Genomic DNA, 19,741 nt, shown 5'->3' on the forward strand with positions numbered 1-19,741 from the left:
GGAAATGTTACTATGTGTGTCACTTTATGCACTACTTTTGAAAGAAATCAATTTCAAGGGAAAGAAAATCTGTCATAGTTTGCTCCCCTCCCCTCCCCCTGATTTCCATGAACCCTTGAATGTGAAATACGCACACTCATGGACGGTACCTGTCATTTTAATTCCCATGGTAGCTCATATCAAGTAGTGTTCCCAATTAGCTTGATGAGAACCTGCTGTTTATAAATGTTTCAAGCCTCTTTTTATTTCTAATAAAAGTGGATGGGGTAACAAGGAGGGGAAACACAGAAGCACGTAGGAGGTGAATTTGGCTTTATATAAGTCTCATTTAATCTTTCTTGGGGAGAGATCCACCAATATTTATCCTGTAAACGTAGGATGAATAGGATTTAGGGCCATTAAAAGACTTTTTTCTTCCCATTATGTGGCTCTTCTTGTGGTGAAACTTAAAAAATTAAGTTTAAAATTGCATTTTCCATGTACATAAATTTATTTTCGTGTTTGAAAGCCATAGTCGTTCATTGGCTCAAATTCAGCAGCTGTGGAATAAATTTTTAGTAGGGTGAATGTTGATTGAAATTCAGTGAATTAAATTACACAGTTCCTTGAGAAAGTTAGTTTGTCCCCAGGGAAAGATTGCCCTGTTCCATCTTCACAGACTCTTTAGAGAAGTGGTCTGTGCACAGGGTTTTAGTCCTGCTTTAAATCTCCCGGGTCACTTGACCTGGTGCAGGTGAGGTTGGCATAATCAGTGGTTGACTGTGTCACAGGGTTCAAAGTAAAATCACACCAGGTGGTCCAGTGGGACAGGCTCTACTACTTGCCTTGTAAGCACAGCACCAGGACACATGGATGCATGTAGAATCATTGCCTTTTGTAATTTAGCCCAGCTCAGTTTCTTTATTATTTAGTTGTAGAGCTGGAAGACCATCAGCATCCTCTATTTCTAGCCTATCATTCTACTCAAATCCAAACGTAAATCCTCCTTTAATAACTTCTTTCCTGTTTCTCCCTCTGAAAGATCTTCCTTCTGTCGACTGAAAACACACACACAACATGAGAGCTGTGAGTTAAGTTTTTCTTGGGGCTGCTGAGGACTGTGGGCTGGGACCAGCCTCTCAGATAGCTCTGAGGAATTTAGTGTGCAATCAGGCACACATCTTGAAGTTTGTTGCTAGTCACAAGGAGAAGATGTCTCCATTAATGATTTTAGTGCGTTCTAGGTATGAGAAGATGCAAGAAGTTGGGCTTATAAAATTTTCTCCTGTAAACACCTATCTGAAGGCCTCTTCTGGCACTTTGTCCCAGAGCACAGGGGGCCTCATTCCTGACCTCTGCCCTGAAGTCCTGTCAGGGTGTGTTAAAGGTCAACAAACTACAGTGGCTGGTGACTTCATTCTTGCAGAACCAGATGGCAAGCGACATTCTTTTTCTTAATTTTTTTAAACATTTTTTTTATTGAGTTATAGTCATTTTACAATGTTGTGTCAAATTCCAGTGTAGAGCACAATTTTTCAGTTATACATGAAATGCATACATTCGTTGTCACGAGTGACATTCTTTAGTTGGCCCTTCTATCTCACCTAAATCCTTCCTGTTAAGAGTTTATTACTTCTTGGTTAACATTGCAATGAAAATCAATTGAAAGCCCCTATATAACTTAGAGTCTGTGTGAGTCTGTCTGTTCTTCTCTCCATACTTTGCAGGTATTCTTCATGAGCTGTGGCTTAATTTTATGGCTGTGTGGTTTTACCTGTGTTACTCAAAATGTTGTATTTTCAAGTGGCAGGACAGCATTGCAAATGAGTCGAGATCTTTCCATTCAACTTCCCCGGCCAGATCAGAATGTGGCAAGAAGTCGAAGCAAGACTTACCCTAAGAGAATAGCGCAAACACAGCCAGCTGGTAAGTCACAGGCCCCCCAACTCATCGTTGTAACCTTGTGTTTCCTCTTAGGCTGTTGGTGTGAGATATGCTTAACTGCTGACTGTAGCCCTGTAGGTTTTTGTTGTTGTTGTTGTTGTTGTTGTTGTTGTTGTTAATGGAGGTACTGGGGATTGAACCCAGGACCTCATGCATGCTAAGTACACTGCCAAGGTATACCCCCTACCCAGCCCTGTAGGTTTTTAATTGTTAATGCTAGTATTTTTAATTTGACCCAGAAAATGTCCAAGCAATCAGAAATTATTATTAAATAGGCAGGTAATCAACTTGAATCACAATAACCTGCTTAATGACTATACCTAATGACTTTTTTGAAGGGATTAAATAAAATCTCAACTGGGTGATTTCTTAGTTTGGTGTATCTAAGATTGGAATTGAAACAAAGTTTTAGCAGAAGTCTTTAAAACAAACAAACACTGTTAACATAGCCATCTGCACAGAATTTAGTTGGTTTTTTATTATCATTCATTGGGAACTATGATAAAGTACATAAAATATACATACACATATACCTGTGCACATACATGTAAGTGTGCGTTTGTATATACACATATACAAATATATACCCATGCTTGCACACACACATGTGTGCACGCACACACACAATTTTACATAGCCTGCAGCCCCACGATTCCCTCCTATTTGCTTGATCACATCTTCACCGTCTTCTCCCTCCCCAACCAGTCTGACTTCGTGATTATTTCCTTACTTTCCACTATAATTTTGGCACTCAGGTAGCCTTCTCTGAACAAAGTAGTTTATTTTGCCTCTTTTTAAAATGTTATGTGAGTGAATCAAGGCATGTGTTTTTTTGTGTCTTACTTCTATCCATGTTATATGTAGTATATACAAAATGTGTTCATTTTTCTTATGGTGAGTTTTCTGTTGTAGAGTAACTTCTTTATCCATTCTGCTGTTGATGGAGATTTGGGTTATTCAGATTTTTTTGTTTTTAATGCGGGCTGCTTCTTTAATAAAACCACCTAATCAATCAGTGATAATCCATATTCAATGCTCAGAGTTCGCAAAGTGATATTACCGACTTTGGTTTGTGGCTTGCTTATAGATCACTCTTACCTATCATTCCCCACAGGCTTTTCACATATATTATTTCATTTGAGTCTCACAGTAACCTTGTGAGATAGGGCAGGGCAAAGAGTATGTTCCCATTTTACAGATGGGGAGGACATAGTCCCAATAGCTAGACGGGGGGGGGGGGGGATGGGACGAGAGCCCAGATCTCCTGGGCCTTTTTGCCATATTGTATGAAGTGAATGGAATTTTTAATAACAGTAACTAACACCTGAACACTGCATGACACTTGGCAAAACATTTGACAGCCCTTGTTTCATTTACTCCTCATGCCATGCCTGTGAGGAAAGTGAGTTTGCTCTACCACTGTGGGCTGTGAGGATGTCACCTGACTTGTAGTTTCTAAAATGAAATTAAATCTGATTGTGGGTTCCCTCCTCTCACTGGACTGGGAGGAAATTAAATTATTTCTGATGATTCTACAGTGGCAAAAATATGACATGATTTAATTTGGCAATAGATTACTTTGTTACGTAGGTAATATTATCCTCATTTAGCTGAGGGAGAAACTGAGATTATAAAGGTGTTCTGGCCAAGATTATATAATTATTCTGAGACCAACTGAAAATATCAGAAGCATTCATTACTTCAGATCAACATTTTATTCTGCTTGCAATGCTGGAATCATATATGCTTTTTATACAAACCTGCTCAGGTTGTTTTTACACAAACCTCCTTTCCTCTTCTCATATGCTATTATAACAATATCTGCCTCTGTAACACTGTCTGTCTCTCTGTCTCCTTGGAAGCCCAAATTCCGGAAGCTGATTAATTTAGGGACAAGGGGTTTTGTTTTTGTTTCTCTCCTGGCTTATGCAGATGTAGGCAAATGCAGTTTTCACAGAGCAGCCTGGAGCCCTCTTATCCATCTCCCCCTCCCGCCCCCAGCGTTGTGTTACGATGCAGTCCCTCTAGGGTAGGGGCTGAGCGTGTGGCTAATTCCCAGCCCAGGCTGCAGGAGGACAGCCTCTCAGCAGCAGGTTGAGGAACTTTTAAAAATGCAGCACATGTTATACTTTCATTATTAGAAAAAAGCATGCCCACTTTAGAATATTTAGGAACCTTAGAATCTACCCTTCCAAAAGAAAAAAATCTTTTATATTCAATTCTGTTCTCCTAGTGCTAACACTGTATTATATAGCCTTCTAGTCTTCTGTGTATCTTTGGTGCAAAAGTAATATGACAATGTTTTACAACATACTTTTCTTATTTAATAATATGTCCTGGATATGTGCTGGTAAGTTTTAAGTGTTCTTATACAGCACCTTTTTAATGTCTATATAATTTTCTGCTACATAGATGCATGGGCATAACAGTTTTTTCAGCCAGTCTTTAGTTTTTGGATATTTATGCTGTTTCAAAATTTGAAGACTATAAATATACCTAAGGTGAATATCCTTGTAGTGGTATCTCTATTCATGTTCATTTATTATATGTATTTTAAACAGTGGTGTATTTTCATCATTTTTATTCTAAGAAGAGGATCATAGAATGCTGTATTTTAAAACTAAGACTCTGGCTATGTGTACATTTCACTTTGATTTTGCATTACTGTTAGCCTGCCTTTCAAGACTGTGTGCCACAAAACTGTGATGTATTCTGAGGACCCAGGGATGACCCTGCCCTTGACAGTGTGATTGACCTCGGTGGGGAAGGACCATTTCGCATACGTCAGTGACGCCGTGTTATTTACAGCTGCTGTCATGCACATATGAAGAATGTTGTGGGGGCAAGGATAATATTGTTCTAAATTTTTTTAGATGCTACATATTCTTGTTCTTCTAATCGCAAGTACTCTGCTTTGAGCTTCAATTGAACCTGCCGGTGGAGACCCAGTCTCAGCTGTCGCCTACTCCTCAGGTCATGGTGGGGTTCCAGCTTGGAGCTGAACATTTGAAGAGGGCGCTCTTGTCCTCAGTTACATCAGTCACTCTGTGCTCCTTATCCCACCCACCAGGTCCTTGAAGTGGATGGTTCTGTATGAAGCTAGGCCACTGTGTGTCTGAGAGCAGGGTGGTCATTGGTGAGCCTAGGAGCCTCCAGTGCTCAGGGTCAAGCCTGCCTAGAGAGACCGGGCTGCCAGTCCCCTTTAAGGTTCTGCTGCAGAGGCGGTTGGAGGGGAGGATGCTGTGAGGGTGGCCTGCAGGTCACTAGGTCACTCTCAAGCCTCCATCTCCTTCCCCACCATCCCTTCTCCACCAGGACAGGCAGCTCTCCAGTCCTGTCACTTCTTGCCACCCTCCCAGCTCCACAGCAGCCCCTCCCTCAAAAGCTCCCTATTCCTGAGAGTCATTCGTGGGTGGCTGGGCAGGAGGGAACAATAGCTCAAAAGAGTAGGTTTATTATTATATTATTGTTATTTTACTGATCAAAGAAAAAACAAAGTATTACCTTACTAAATATTTCTGCCACAGTTACTTAAATTTTTATTTGAAAATTTTGACAGTTAAAATGGTAGAAGGCTTATTTTAAAGCATAGAAAAAGTTTATTTTATTAGATTGTACTGTGTTTGGCAAAAATGGGATTGTGGTTTAAAAGGAAGGTAGACTATTTTTTTAATTTTAATAAGGCAAGCTGTTAATTTTCATAAGTTGAATTCTAGTATTCTCTCCAAAATAAAATTTTGGAACTACAGTTCCAGGAGTTATTGGCCTGAATTCTCACCTCATTTGACATTTATAGATAATAAAAAAACAAGCTGTGATAGAAAGGAGACTTTTGCTTTTTGTTAGTTTATATCTTTAATTTGTACTGCTTGACTTGTTACTTTAGAAGACGTTCTTTTATTTCTTCTGGAGTTAAAGTAATTCAGTCAAACTCAATGACTACTCCCCTTAATCTGCATCCCAGTTCCGTGCAAATTTAGAAAACCTGTTTTTTTCATTTCTCAATCAGGAATAATAAATGCCCTAATAGTTCAAAAGCCATTGTGTTTAGAATCCCCCAAGATGAGGCCTTGGCACTTCTATGAGGAAGTGCATTCCAGAGGCAGGAGCCCTGCACCCAGCCTGCCCGCTGTCCCGCCCAGAGGAGTTCAGCGCCAGGGCAGGCGGCCAGAGCATTCCTGCAAATCTAAACAGCAGAGGAGCTTGGGGATAAAGCAGGAGGGGAGATGGCAGGAAGGAAAAGTGCATATTTGTGCAGCCCTTTCTCTGACAAGTCCTTGGCAACTCACATCGGTGGGTTCCTCCTGTCAGAAGAGTTTCTGCTGTAAGAAGGGCAGTAAATTCAGAATGTTTGGGTATAATCCATAATTAGCTGTAAGAAAAGTAACTGGTGAAGCCATTTACAGTGGACAAACAATGCTGTGATTGTCTGATGCAGCGCTTTTAATTCTTAAGGATATCATACTGATGAAGAGAGAGAGAAATAGTTGCATTGTGGTCTTCAGACATCTGGAAAGCAAGTCGGGGTGACGTTTTGGCATTCCCACTCTCAATCTGTGGAAGATGCTGCAGAAACAATGCCCAAGGGGTCGTGAAAGTGACTTCTGAGTGAGGATGGTTCGGCCTGGTCTGGACGCAGACAGCTACTGCTCAGGCCAAGCCCGTGTTTTCTGTGCAGAAGAGAAGACCCAGTGTTGCCAAATCTTCAATGTTTAAAAGGATGCACTACATTTGGATATTTTTAGAAACTCCAGAATTTTAACTATTGGCAATTAATTTCATTTTGAAGAAAGCCTCTGTGTGCTTAATGGAACATTCCAGGGGCCCAGTGTGGCTTGAGGGCTGCCTCTTTGGGACCTCTGATTGACAGAGCTGGAGTGAATGGCTGATCCACCTGCCTGGGGTCACTGGGTTTCTGCAGCATCCCCTGGGGTGGGGGTGGGGTCACTGAATCAGGTTCTACACTCTGTGACTCCCAGCAGGAGCACTCTGTAGTTGGCAGGTCTGTTGGCCACCTCTAGGGGATGATGGTGCCACACAGCTCTGGACCCCCTTGCAAATGATTCACATGTGTGTAGCTGACCGACATTTAGGTGGACTGAGCTGGGTGCAGCCCAAGGCAGGAGAGTCAGAGAAATGCTTTGATATAGTGAAGTACATTTTTGTTTGATGTAGTATAAAGCTCTGGGCTGCTGAGAGATAGTAATGTCAAGAAAGTAATAATCACTTATTGAGCACTTGCTCTCCTTGGCACATTGTGTCAGATGTGAGGTCAGCAGAAGTCCAGCTTGGCTTGTGGCAATCAAAAATATATTTAAAAAAATGTTTTTGAGACAGATGACAGGCAAGCCGTGTGAGCAGAGACTGGCATACCGATGAGCTACATCTGTTAAATCTGAGTTCAGCCTCAGTCATCTGTGTACTGACTGTGCAGTGTTATGCAGTCACTTCACCAGCCTGAGCCTCAGTTTCTTCATCTGTCCAATGAGAGTATTACCTCCTACCTCAAGGGCTGTTGTCATGGGGATGGTGTCTAAACTGGGCAGAGCATCATGTCTTACGCACGGATGGGCTTGATATACTTGAGTTACTTTCTCCTAAACCCAAAGGAGATCTTTCTATACATAGTGTGGACCAGTCTGTGAGTTCACCAGTCAGTCTTTGAATTATATTTACCATGTAGCATCAACTTCACATACAAAGGGTAATGTAATTATATGAAGGAGGTGTGGCCTTTGAGAGTGATGGGTGGAGAGAGTCATTCAAGTGCAGTGAATGGGCTTCAGAAAGAAATGGGTTACTCCTGACTTATCCTAGAAGATTAGGTATAAACAGGGTATAAGGAAAGTGGGTAAGTCAAAGGGCTGTGTGTGTATACATTTCATCTTCCTCGCCTGCCTGAAGATCTCTGGGTGCCCAAGAGCAGCTGTTGGCAGGCAGTATTAGGAGCCCAGAGTTGGGGGTCATCTTACTGTGTTCTATTTCTCAGAATAACCATTTTTCTCCTCTGATTTTTACTCTCCACCCTCTGTCATCGCTCTTTAGGCTCTGCAGCCCCACTGGGATATTCTATGGTATGAATTAGGAAGAACAAACTCCTTACAGTGAATTCATAATAATGATGAGATTGTATGCTGGCTTTAAAGTTCACATAGTTGATCATTTCATCTTCTTTGTAAGGTGGTTTTCCCTACTTGAAGTAATTAGGTGCTGGGCCTATCCAAGTGCATTTTTCATGTCAAGCAGACAATGGAAACAGAAGACAAAGGGCAAAGCTTGAAAGGGCTGGGAGAGGGAAGCAGAGTTGTTGAATGGGAAGTAAACTGAAGCTGGGGCTGTGGATCTGGGATCTCACGTCTCAACCTCAGGATGTGGTTAGATCAGCAGCCTCACTTCTACAGTAGGAGTAGGCCTGTTGCTGTGTTTGTCATCACAGAGACTGGAAACTACCTAGATGTCCATTAGTTGGGAACTAGCCTAGTAAAATAACATATGTGCACCCCTAGGAAATACCTTGTCTCTCTTACAGTAAATCTTGGGGCAAGATTTGAATTTGTGTTGGTCTGATTCTGCAGTCCCACAACATCTGCCGTGAAAGGCCAGGTTCCCAGAGGGGTTCCACAAGGTGGAGGAATGTTAATAATTACTAGTCATTGAGCATCACTGCATGCCTGGCACTGTCCTGGATACCCTGCAGATAGTGTCTCACTTATTTCCTTTAGAAGATGCTGTGAATCTCAGTGTACAGGTAAGAAGACAGAGGCAGGGACTTATGCCAGGGCCCCAGAGCTGGAAGATGAACCCAGGTCACTTAAAGTCTGCAATGTGCAGAGGAGGAACAAAAAAGAATGTGAGAAATTTGTGTTGATATGGAATGATCTCCAAGATATAGTACAAACAAGAAAAAAAAAAAAAAGACAGGAGTTGGGGCCAGCAGCATATTATAAGCTCCCATTATTTTTGTAAAAATACAAACAAAAATCGGAAATCAGGAGGGAGAGAGAGAATATTTTGTATTCTTTACCAGCATTTGCAGTTTCACCATGTTGTACTTTGAAAAAGCCCTCTAGGTAATTGTCATGAATACATTAAGTTCACAAAATGGCTTCAAATGTCCATTCAAGTTTCCAGTAGATTCTTGAAAAGCTCAGGTGAGGACACTGATAGTACGCTAGGAAGTGTGCATCGTAATTTATGGAAAAAGTAATAGAACATTATGAGACTGATCATATAAATTCAAATGTTAGGGATTTCTCCTGTGTTGTAACAGATACAACCCAAGTCATTGAGGCGAGGGAGATAAGACACACTCGTATCTGTACATTTCAACGCGGGGTTGAGGTGTAGGAGGTTGCATTGTAGATCAGGTCAAAGCGTGCTTTGTTTCAAAGGAGACTCACCGTCCTTGGATTAGATGAAGTTGAGGTCAATCACTTTGTGTTGTAGGCAAGGAAACTGGGGTCCATAGAGGTGAAAAGATCTGCAAGTGTAGCAAGTTCTGGAACCTGGAGGGCATCTGGTGAGAATAACTAGGCACTGTGAGGAATGTCTGGAAAAGACAGTGACATAATAGCTCTCACACCTGTTGATAGATAGATCGCAGAGTCCGGTATGTATTTGTTCAAGGCTGTCTTCCTTTGTTCACTCCCTTTCTTATTCCGCCTAGAAGCTGATGTTTATTTTCGTTCTGTAAAAAACATCTTAATATATGGCAAGCTGCTTAGATTTTTTTATAGAAAGTTAATGTTTCCACTCTTCCTGGGAGTGTTCAGCATTCCATGCATAGCTACCAAAATTAAAAAAGCAAGCAAAGTTAAAGGCGTATTGTATTTTCAAATTAAATATCATAGTTTTAGTGAGTTACTGTAAATGACACTTTTTTTTTCTCCTTTCCTTTCTCATTCAACAAGAATTTACTGAGCACCTCTTTGGCATAAGACCTGTGATACTGTAATTTATAGTAAATAAACATTTGGCCCTTATCCCCATTTCTGGGACAGAGCTCCTAAAACTCTTGGAATTTCCTAAGTGGTAAGAGCCACAAAGGTGGAAGGAGCATCTTTTGTTACTCATAACAAGCCCCTTTTCATCACACCTGAGTTTATGTTAATGAAGTGACTTCTGGAAAGCCCCTAACAAGAGAGGGGAGGAGTGGGAGGGGTAGTGCTGGTTGCCAGGAGAACAGACCTTGACAGGAGGGTTGGAAACTTAAGTCCCATCCCCTGATTTCTGGGAAGGGGAGAGGGACTGGAGGTTGAATCAATCACCAACGGCCAGTAATTTCATCAATCATGCCTGCGTAATGAAATAAAACCTCCGTAAGAACCCAAAAAGGACAGGGTCCCGAGGGGTTGGTGAACACATGGATCTAGATGTGAAAAGAGTGGTGTGCTCGGATCAAGGAAGGTCTGTGCCCGTTTCCATGCTCTGCATCTCTTCTATCTGGCTGTTCCTGAGTTACATCCTTTTACATATAATAAACCAGCAATCTAGTAAATAACTGTTTCTCTGGGTCCTGTGAGCTGCTTTAGCAAATGAATTGAACCTGAGGAGCGGGTCGTGGGACCCTCTGCTCTATAGCTGGTTGATCAGAAGCATAGGTGACAGCCTGCACTTGCAACAGGTATCTAAAGTGGGGGCAGTCTTGTGGGGCTGAGCCTTTCACCTGTGGCATCTGACACTCTCTCCAGGTATGTAGTGTCAGAATAGAGTTAAACTGCAGGATACCCAGTCAGTGTCTGCTGAGAATTGAAGAATTGCTTGATGGTGTTGGAAAAAACACCCATTGCAGACCCTATTCAATGGAGTGTGGAGAATGAGTAAAACTTGACCCTTGATCTAGAGGAACTTCATCATATAAAAAGAAAACAGCAGTTGTTTAGCACTTACTAAATGCCAAGCACTGTAGGAAGCGCTTTCTATGAATTATCTAGTGTAATCTTCATATCTGCTGTAAAAGTAGTTGGTGATATCTCCATTTTACAGAGGACAAACTAAGATCCAAAGAGGTTTAATAATGTGTCCAAGACCACACAGTGGGTAAATTGGCAGAGCTGAGAAGCACATCCAGGTTTGTGTGACTTGTATGCTTAACAACTTTGTCAGGCTGGAGAGATAAAAGACATACTGAAATGCGGGCAGCGTGTGTCAGGTGTCGCCATGGAGTAGAGCACTGAAGGAGTTGTGAGCATCCAGATGGATAGTTTGCTTATGGCTAAAGGTGTAATCCATGATGCTGTTGTGCAGGAAGTGGATTTTGAAGAACTGGTGGATTAGGGCAGATGGCCTCAAACTGAGACTGCAACCCCTGGTGGGGAGGGGATGCAGGGGGGCTTCCCTAAGGGTTCCTATGTGGGTCCAGGCAGCTTTGATAGAATCAGTTTCCAGATTCCCTTACCTGGGAGGAGTCTGCCTGTGATAGACTTGGACTTGCTGGAGATTTTCTCCAGCCTGCCCCTTCCCAAAGGATGTTTCCCCACTTTCCAAAAGAAAGGTAGACTTGTTCCCCATCTGGGATTCTGGTATTCTGCTCTGTCCTTAAATGTTAAACCTTCTCAGCTGGTCTTGGGAAAGTCAAATGACCTCAATTATCAAGTGACACATCCTTGTCTGTCATTTTCTTATTTTGACTTTCCACAAAATTGATAGAGGACCTGATTGATTTGCCCCCTGATAGAAAATGTGAAATACTTTTAGATAACATATCACTATCCTACTTTTAGAGTTATATGTCTATGTGTAACTCTTTGAAGTTCTTTCGGGCACTGGTGATGTCTTTATAGCAGAATACTTTATATAAACTTCCACTAATGTGAACAGGGTTTCTTAGCAGTGAAAATCTATCCAAATGAAAATAAGAATAGAATTGTTGCTAGATTGTTTCATTTTAGCACAAAATAATATTTCTGAATGGGTATGATAATTGGGAAATCATGTAATAATTGGGAAAACATCTGTTCATCTCATTAAGAATTACTTTTCAATAAAAATTTACTTCTTACATTTAGTAATTATTTACCAACATTAATATGGTATCCTAACAATATGCTGTTAATAATTGTAATGATAACTTGGTTCAGAAAAAATTTTTACCTAGTAGAGCTTTGTGGTTTTGGGAAATAAAACTTTTACTTTACTTCTGGGTTTTTTTTTTTTTTTTTTTTTTTTTTTTTTTTTGTCACAGAAGTAAGATAGAGTGGAGAATAAAAACTCTCAAGCATAAATCGTATTACTTTGGGAGAGATTTTTGCAGAGGAGTTGTAACTGAATTGCAACTACAAGGAGAAAAAAGAATGCTATGAAATTTCTAACTGCTAAACTCATTTCATGTATTTTTAAAGTCAGGGGCTGTAGGTATCAAATTTTTATGGTATTTTATTACATTGGATATATTAAGAGAGTCATGAAACAGTTAAAAATGTCAATATTTACTATATGCTGCAAATGATATCCTTTGGTACTATTTGAAATTTTGATGCAAAATGTTAGGTATTTTCTTAGAAGCATGCACTGAGGTACATTATCTTTCAAATTCTTTTAGTGAGCACTTGTGTAAAAAGTTTAAAGAACACTGAGTAAAGGCCTCCTAGATATGAGCTCAAATATGGAAGCAGAGGAAGGTAAAAATTTTCCCACTTTTGCCTTTTTAAAGCAATCTTTAACGTACGATTATTTGTATTGTATTTGTATGTACTTTATACTACTACCGTTACATCAAGTCTGTTAATCAGTGGTCTAGCACACTCCTCTGAAACAGGACCAACCTTAGGTCAGGTACGGAACTGTCCACCTGCCCTAGACCAGCTAACCATAAATGTGGGGCTTGAGAGAAGGAGATTGGAGATGGTTTGCTGAATGTTGCTCTGAATGGCGTGGCCCTGTTTGGGGGATTGTTGCGGGGAGTGCAAGAGCAGGACCAAGACAGGATGTGGGCATTTACTTAACTGTCTTCCCTCAGACTGTGACCTGATATCACAGGAAGAAAAACTTAGTGTCTAAGAGAGTTGCCACACCTCTTGATTCCAGCCATCTGTTCACAGGTAGGGGCACCCATCTCTCCTTTCGCCCTCCTAGGCCCAATGCCAGCACCTACCTTTGAACCATTCACACTGGCCCTTGGAGGGCGGAAAGGAGAGATCAGGGTCCCTCTGCTGTCACTGCGTCTGGCAGCCCCTCCAGCATACACAGGAGTAGATCACAAGCTCTTCAGAGAGTAGAGCCTCTTGTTCCACTCTAAGGGTGTTAACAGATGCTCAGAAGAACCTTTTTTTGTTAGTAAACCCACCATTCTGACCCTCAAGGAAGGATATTCATGACCACCTCTCAGTGCATGTGCCTCTGTAGGCCGGGCAGAGGACCAAGTGTCCTCTTCAAGTGTCTTCACCTCTCATGCTCCCGGATTGACCATTTTGGTGATGAGGAAAGCAGGGGGATCCAGGAGAGTGCTGGGTCAGGGCAGAAGAAATTGGAAGCAGACCAACCAAGGAAGGGATCTTTCATGCATAGATGTATTTTCCTAGCATCTTTCTCATCCACACCCACTCTTGATCTTCCCTCCAGCTTTTTAGCAAAATACCTTGTTTGATCATGCAGTTGACATGTTGCAAAATCAGTGTCTTCTGTATGTTTGTGGTAAAGAGGTAACTGTTTTTAAATACCACCCTTGGAACTTTTGAATACAGAAACACTTAAGAAAACAGAGGGCTGGCTGCCTCTTTGGGATAAATGGGCCAATATCAGGCATTTGAACTTTAAAGAATTAGCCACTAGACACTGAAATACCTTTATTTTTCAAATCATGTGTTTCGAAATTTAATTTCATTTTACTTGATTTAATGCGTGTCTGTTTTGCCAAATATAAAGCCTTCCATGATGATAGGATAAAAGATACATGAGGTTTCCTTGGCCATTTTACTGTCTGACTGTAATTGGTGGTGTTAGAATATATGTTTTATTTTGCTAATTTGCTCTTTCATTTGCCATTTTCCCCACAGTACTCAGTCTAAAGTTAGTAAAACCAATGCAAAATGGCTTCATACTATCAGTGTGCGAACAAGAGCTAAAATTTATTTCCAGTTATTAGCTCATTCTTAATTCATGAATATCACATTTCTTCTGATCAGTCATTCTGGGTCAGATAAGAGAACATCAGGTTGTCTTTACTGAAACCTAATAATCTGTTGTATAGGGAATAGTTAAACTCTGTCCTGATTATTTTTCTAAGTGTCAAGTATAGTTTTTTAAAATTTAGATCAGAAAAGAAAATGTGAGTAAGTGGATAAAATTTAGCCTAAAAGTTTACAAATGTATCATATTTGAGAGTTTTTAAGTGAAATCATGTATGTATTACAATCTGGACTTACTTACTGGCTATTTGTCCTTTTCCCCATAGAACAGAATGAGGCATTCTCACTTGCCAAATACATTTTTTTTTAATTTAATGTCACACATTCATCCTCTATGCCTATGCTGTAAATTCAAAGCAATGGCCACATTTAAGTGGCATCAAAGATTTAACTTAAGGATGACAAGTGTCAAACTGAGCTATGAATTTTGTGAGACTCATAATACTATTTAAATGCAAAGTGTTCTTGTAATTGAACATCCATGTGGATTCATCACCACATTTTGAAATCTTGACATCACAGGGATGACTTTGAAGATCAAGTAGCTAAATAGGTCCTGGGAAAATTGATTCTGTTTCTGACAGCCACTCTTCCTGAACGGAGGGCGAGGGTCACTTAAGATGAGGGCACTCAAACGTGAACAGAGCCAAACCACACCATAGCCTCGTAATGGTCTGGTGCACACAGGCTGGAGTCATTTGCATAGAGGGTGTTAAAAAATGAACAAATGAGGCAATGGAGCATTGGATGCTGGCACTACAGTGCTGCCTAACTGATAGGATATTGTGTGAGCCCGTATTAGTGTCTAAACGTCCAAAGACAAAAATGATCACGGGTCATGAGCTGGATTTGGCTCTTAATAAACTTTGGCAGTCCCCAATAAACTTATTCTTGCAAATATGACTAGCGTCTTGAAATAAAGCCGTTTGTCTTTTTAATGTGAACAATAGGTAAAGTGAATTATATGCTCCTAATTCTAAATGGTCTTGCTAGATTAATATATTATTTTACCTAAAATAAAGTACAGAGGAGCCTTAGTAACCGTAAGTCAGTAACTGACCTTTGTTATTATCTGCGGCTCTCATTTAAAAGAGTAGCACACTATGGCAGAAGACTGCTTTTAAAGCTCTAAGAAGTAGCCCAGTCTTGTAGGATATGGCTGCGTGTCCTCTGGTTCCACATTTCCCATACTACCATATCCAGATATTTTTGCCTTAGTTTTGACACTTTTTAAACATAACATCATTATCCTGAATTTTCCCTTAGAGTGGAAAAAATAGGAGATAATAATAGACCTGCACTGAGTACCTACCATGTGTATGACACTGTGCTGACAGTCATGGGGGTGGGGCCCAGTGATATGTCCTTCATTTTTTTTTAAAGATTTTGGGGCCTTATTCAGTTTTATTAATTTTTAAATTTTTAATAATTTTGTTATATATACTACAACTGTTTTATGAAATATATACATAATAATTCATGTTTCTCGGTATTTTAGAGAGAAAACAGCTGTTTGGCCTTATCTAAAAGAGAGTTGTCCTAGATGGAGTGATTTGTGGAGCATAGGAAAATTGCCCTCAGTGTTTTATTTCTTGCCGTGAATAGTGGTTAAATAGCTGTTCACTTTATAATAATTCTTTAAACTGTTCATATATGTATGTTACATTCTTTTCTGGTGGTCTGTTATAATTTACAATGAAAAAAAAATGGGGAAAAACGATTTCTCCGGCTTCAGAATATCTCCTGGAGCCATGCCTGAAATTCCATTGTTATCAGCTAATTATTTTAGTTAATGTTTGGCTTCTCCTTTTTCTCTTTGAAATGGACCTCTTCTGTGGCCAATTAATACATGAAGACACGAGCCCTTTGGTGTGATGGGTTTTGTCAGGTCACCTCTTCTATAGTCCAAGAATCTGGGCTAATGTAGGAGGGATGGTTCTGGAAGGTGGTACGGTGAGGGGAGGAAAAGTATGGAAAAGGAAAGCAGTTAGTGCATGTCAGCAGAATGCAAAGTCGCTAAACCTAGGTAACGCATAACCATCTCTCTCACCTTTGCAGATTTCAGTAAGCAGTATGCAACCTAGGTTTATTTAATTGCTTAGCTTTCTTCTTACATGGTAGTAGGATGAAAAAAATCTCACTAATTTGACCCCATTAGGACAATGTTTAAAATACAGTGTTTTAAAAGTGTAGTTACTACTTTTAAGGGCGAATTTTGTAACATAAGGAAAGCTAATACAGATTGCCTAATTAGAGCTTTTAAAGAACCCTACATTCATGAAATAAAAAAGAGTAATTTATAGTTAGGATATGAATGTTATATGAATGGATACTTCAAAGTGCTCCCAGGAAGTTAAGGTTTGTAAGTAGTTTTTCTACTTATAGTGTGTTTTCCTAGTAAGGCTTTTACACTCAGGCTTGTCCAATTCACATACTTATAGAGGAGGAAAATACACATAAAGAGGTCTTTTGGTTAGTAGTCCACCGTTCAGAATATAAAGGAACCATGAATTAGATATATTACTGACAATACCTTATCTACTTATAATGTGTATATGAGTGTTACATGACTAATATGTTAGTAAAATAGTCTTGTGTATCTAACAGTTATTTTGAAGAAGCCTGGTTATAGTGTTTGTGAGTGTCTGAGAGAGAGCATGTATGTGATTTTTATTTTCCCTGAAATTCTTTGGGAAAACCATAGATTCAGTGTTTGGTTTCAAAAATTATGATTTGAATATGGTGAATAACCAGATGTTGGTTTCTTTAAGCAAATACATATGGCATATACAGTTTGAAATTTTTCTATTTTAAAATATTCCTCAGTTTTTGGTCTACCTGGTTATTAACTTTTTGGAAGCTTTGGAATGAAACTAGGTGACAGTGATTAAGTGGCCTCAGTCTCCCCGAGGTTGTGAGACTAAGACAGGACTGGTCAGTCTAAAGAGATGAGACTCGGAGCAAACTCAGGCTTCTTCTCAAGCTGTTTGCACAGGGCTTCGGTGAACAGTGATGCTCACTCTCACTCCGTGCTTCTTCCGCTGCTGTCACTGCCACTGGATATCTGTGCTCCTTCCTTCCCCCAGCCTGCGAAACAGAGATCTCTGATATTATAAATAAGTAATACCTGATGAGAACAATACCACATTTAAAACATGTTTATTCAGACCAATTAAAAATCCTGATGTTGGGGCACATCTGCTGTCTGGGGCACAAATAAATTAATCACTCCTGCCACTGTCCCAGGCCCGTTCCACATGGAGTTCCACTTTTGAGAAGCAGCTCCGTCTCAAATCTGTGCCTGCAATTTGGGGAATCTGTCTTTGTGATTTTTATTAAGGGTTATGGCGAAGTAGACAGTGACTGGCCACTCTGACGTCTGATAGCACATGGGGTAGTTCAAGGTCATTGGTCGTGTCCCATTTGTCTTACCTGGTGAAATTTCCCATAGACCCCAATGTTACTCTTTTCTAATGCCTGGATTCTGCGTGTTGCCCCGTATGAGCTTACCTTTGACAACACATACCTTCAAGTTCACATTTTCATTTCAGGGTTCCAAAATAGGACCAAAGTTCAGATATTGAATCCATGTCAAATTCTACATAGTAATAGTTTTTGGAACTCTCGTTTGAAACTGCTGCTTGCTTTCTGTATCCAAGGTGCATTCATTAATGTTTATCATTCCTGATGAGTAGCCAAGCCTGCCTCCAAATGTCCTGGAGGGAATTGCCAAATTTGGGGTGCTCATATGTTTGTCTTGTTGTCTTTCAGTGTTGGCTGCCTTTGAAAGAAAATTCTTCTTTTAGTTCACTATTAAATGTTCTCCTCATTGGATATTCTATCCACTTATCTTCTGAAGAGTCTGTTTCTCCGAGTGGACCCTTAATTTAGACCTACTTTTGAGGATGGGACACAGATGGTCATGGAAGGCCGTGTATCATGGTGGTTTAGAGCTAAGTCTTAGGAGCCAGACTACTTGGTTTCAAAGCTGGCCCCCCACTCATGAGCTGGGGGACCTTGGGAAAGTCCTGTTTTTCTTACCTTTAAAAGTGGATATAATATTAGTATCTATATTATAGGATTATTTTGAGGGTTATCTGAGTAAATAGACAGGAATTACTTGGGACAGCACCCAACACATAGTAAGTGCTCAATAAATATTAGCTCTTATTAGTACTACAAACTCATCTCTTGACTCGAGAACCATTCATGGTAATTACACTTTGGATTGAAGGGGCTTGAACTGTGCTGAGGGAGACGCACCTGCGTGCCACATGGTTAATTGAGCAAGGACTTTGGGCATCCCCTCCTGATTTCCTGTGTACCTCCCAGAGTGAGGGAGCATGCCACTTGGGAAGAGTAGAGTTGTCATCAGTGCCCATGCATCTCCCCCTGCAGGCTTATCAGCCTCTGCCCCAAGAATGGGATCCAGACTTCCTGGATGAACCTAGCCGCTTCACTTTATTTGGAGCATGATTTGCAACATTGTGTCTGCTGGGGGCTCCCTCTGCTGGTCCATCTAGCATGTATGCAAATCTGTGGAATAACAGCTTTTTAAAAGTCATTTTTACACTTTTAGGGATGTTTGCATTAAAAAAACACACTTGAAAACTTTTTTTGTATATGAGTGATACAAATCACATCTATATTACTCTCTTTCTGCCGTTTGCATTATGAATTAGGACATTTTCAGTTTTGAAATATTTGGAGGAGATTTAATTTAGAATAAAGACTATCATGGCATGCCAAGACACAGTAACTTTTTCACAACATAGTTATCAAAGACTGATTGGAATGGCTTACATTCCAATGTAATAGTGCTAAATATCTTAGATTCTTATTTTAACAGTCTAAAGTAAAGAACATCTGTGATATGGGGACTTAGTTAACTCTTTAAGTCCCAAAAGTTCCCATTTTAAAATGGTACCATAGCCTAGACCCCCTTGGACATTGTTATGTTGGGAGCTTAGTACATTTCAGAAAATAGTGCCTCATATTTATTGGGCAGTTCATTATATATTTAGAATTATAATTTATCAATACAGTGTGCCATGATGTCCCTGAAATTGCACTAACATTTTTTTTTCTTCTTTGTGTTTTTCTGACCACTCTTTCCTTCCCTTTCTTCTCCGCTGGTCTCTTCCCCACTCTGCTGCTAGGCTCAAACAGCATAAATCGGGTAACAGAGAACATGGAAAATGGAGAAAATGAAGGAACAACTAAAATTATCGCACCTTCACCGATAAAAAGGTCAGTCAGTTAAGTGAAAGGACACACCACTATATGCTGTCACAGAAGTGATTTTTCCTGTTGGCAGGGTTAATAATCTTTTCACTTTGATAATCAACTAATATTTTTGACCTAAATAGTCTGTGGGCCAAAGAATACTTTAAAATGCCAGTGAAATCTGAAACATGGGGACATGCCTCTCTCATTTGAAGGAGGTGCTCCTAATGTCAGCATGAGGAAGTCCCAGGTAGTCTGCAGGTCGGCAGCAAAGTGGAAATTCCATGTGACTTGTAAAATGGTGTGCTATGATGGACTAACTCAAAGGGACTTGAGAAGTAAAGGAGGTAATATTCATGTTTAATGTACTGTGTTCATTACAGCAGTGCACTGAAGTGTGGCCCTAGAAAGAGGGTTTATAGCATTTAGAGGCGTAAGGTTTCAGAAGGCAATGATTGCATATGTAT

At 40.2% G+C, this 19,741-nt stretch overlaps 1 protein-coding gene across 2 annotated transcripts in view; it reads left to right on the forward strand.

Annotated features, from left to right (window-relative positions):
• Nucleotides 1-19,741, forward strand: part of EPB41L4A (erythrocyte membrane protein band 4.1 like 4A) — a 218,612-nt gene that overhangs the window by 156,219 nt on the left and 42,652 nt on the right. For both annotated transcript variants that reach the window (XM_010971499.3, XM_010971500.3), the window contains exons 13-14: nt 1,784-1,905; nt 19,208-19,298. In XM_010971499.3, coding sequence (XP_010969801.1) covers nt 1,784-1,905; nt 19,208-19,298 — 213 coding nt within the window. The remainder of the gene's footprint in view (nt 1-1,783; nt 1,906-19,207; nt 19,299-19,741) is intronic.

The sequence above is a fragment of the Camelus bactrianus genome, chromosome 3, assembly GCF_048773025.1.
Source record: "Camelus bactrianus isolate YW-2024 breed Bactrian camel chromosome 3, ASM4877302v1, whole genome shotgun sequence".
Taxonomy (NCBI): Eukaryota; Metazoa; Chordata; class Mammalia; order Artiodactyla; family Camelidae; genus Camelus; species Camelus bactrianus.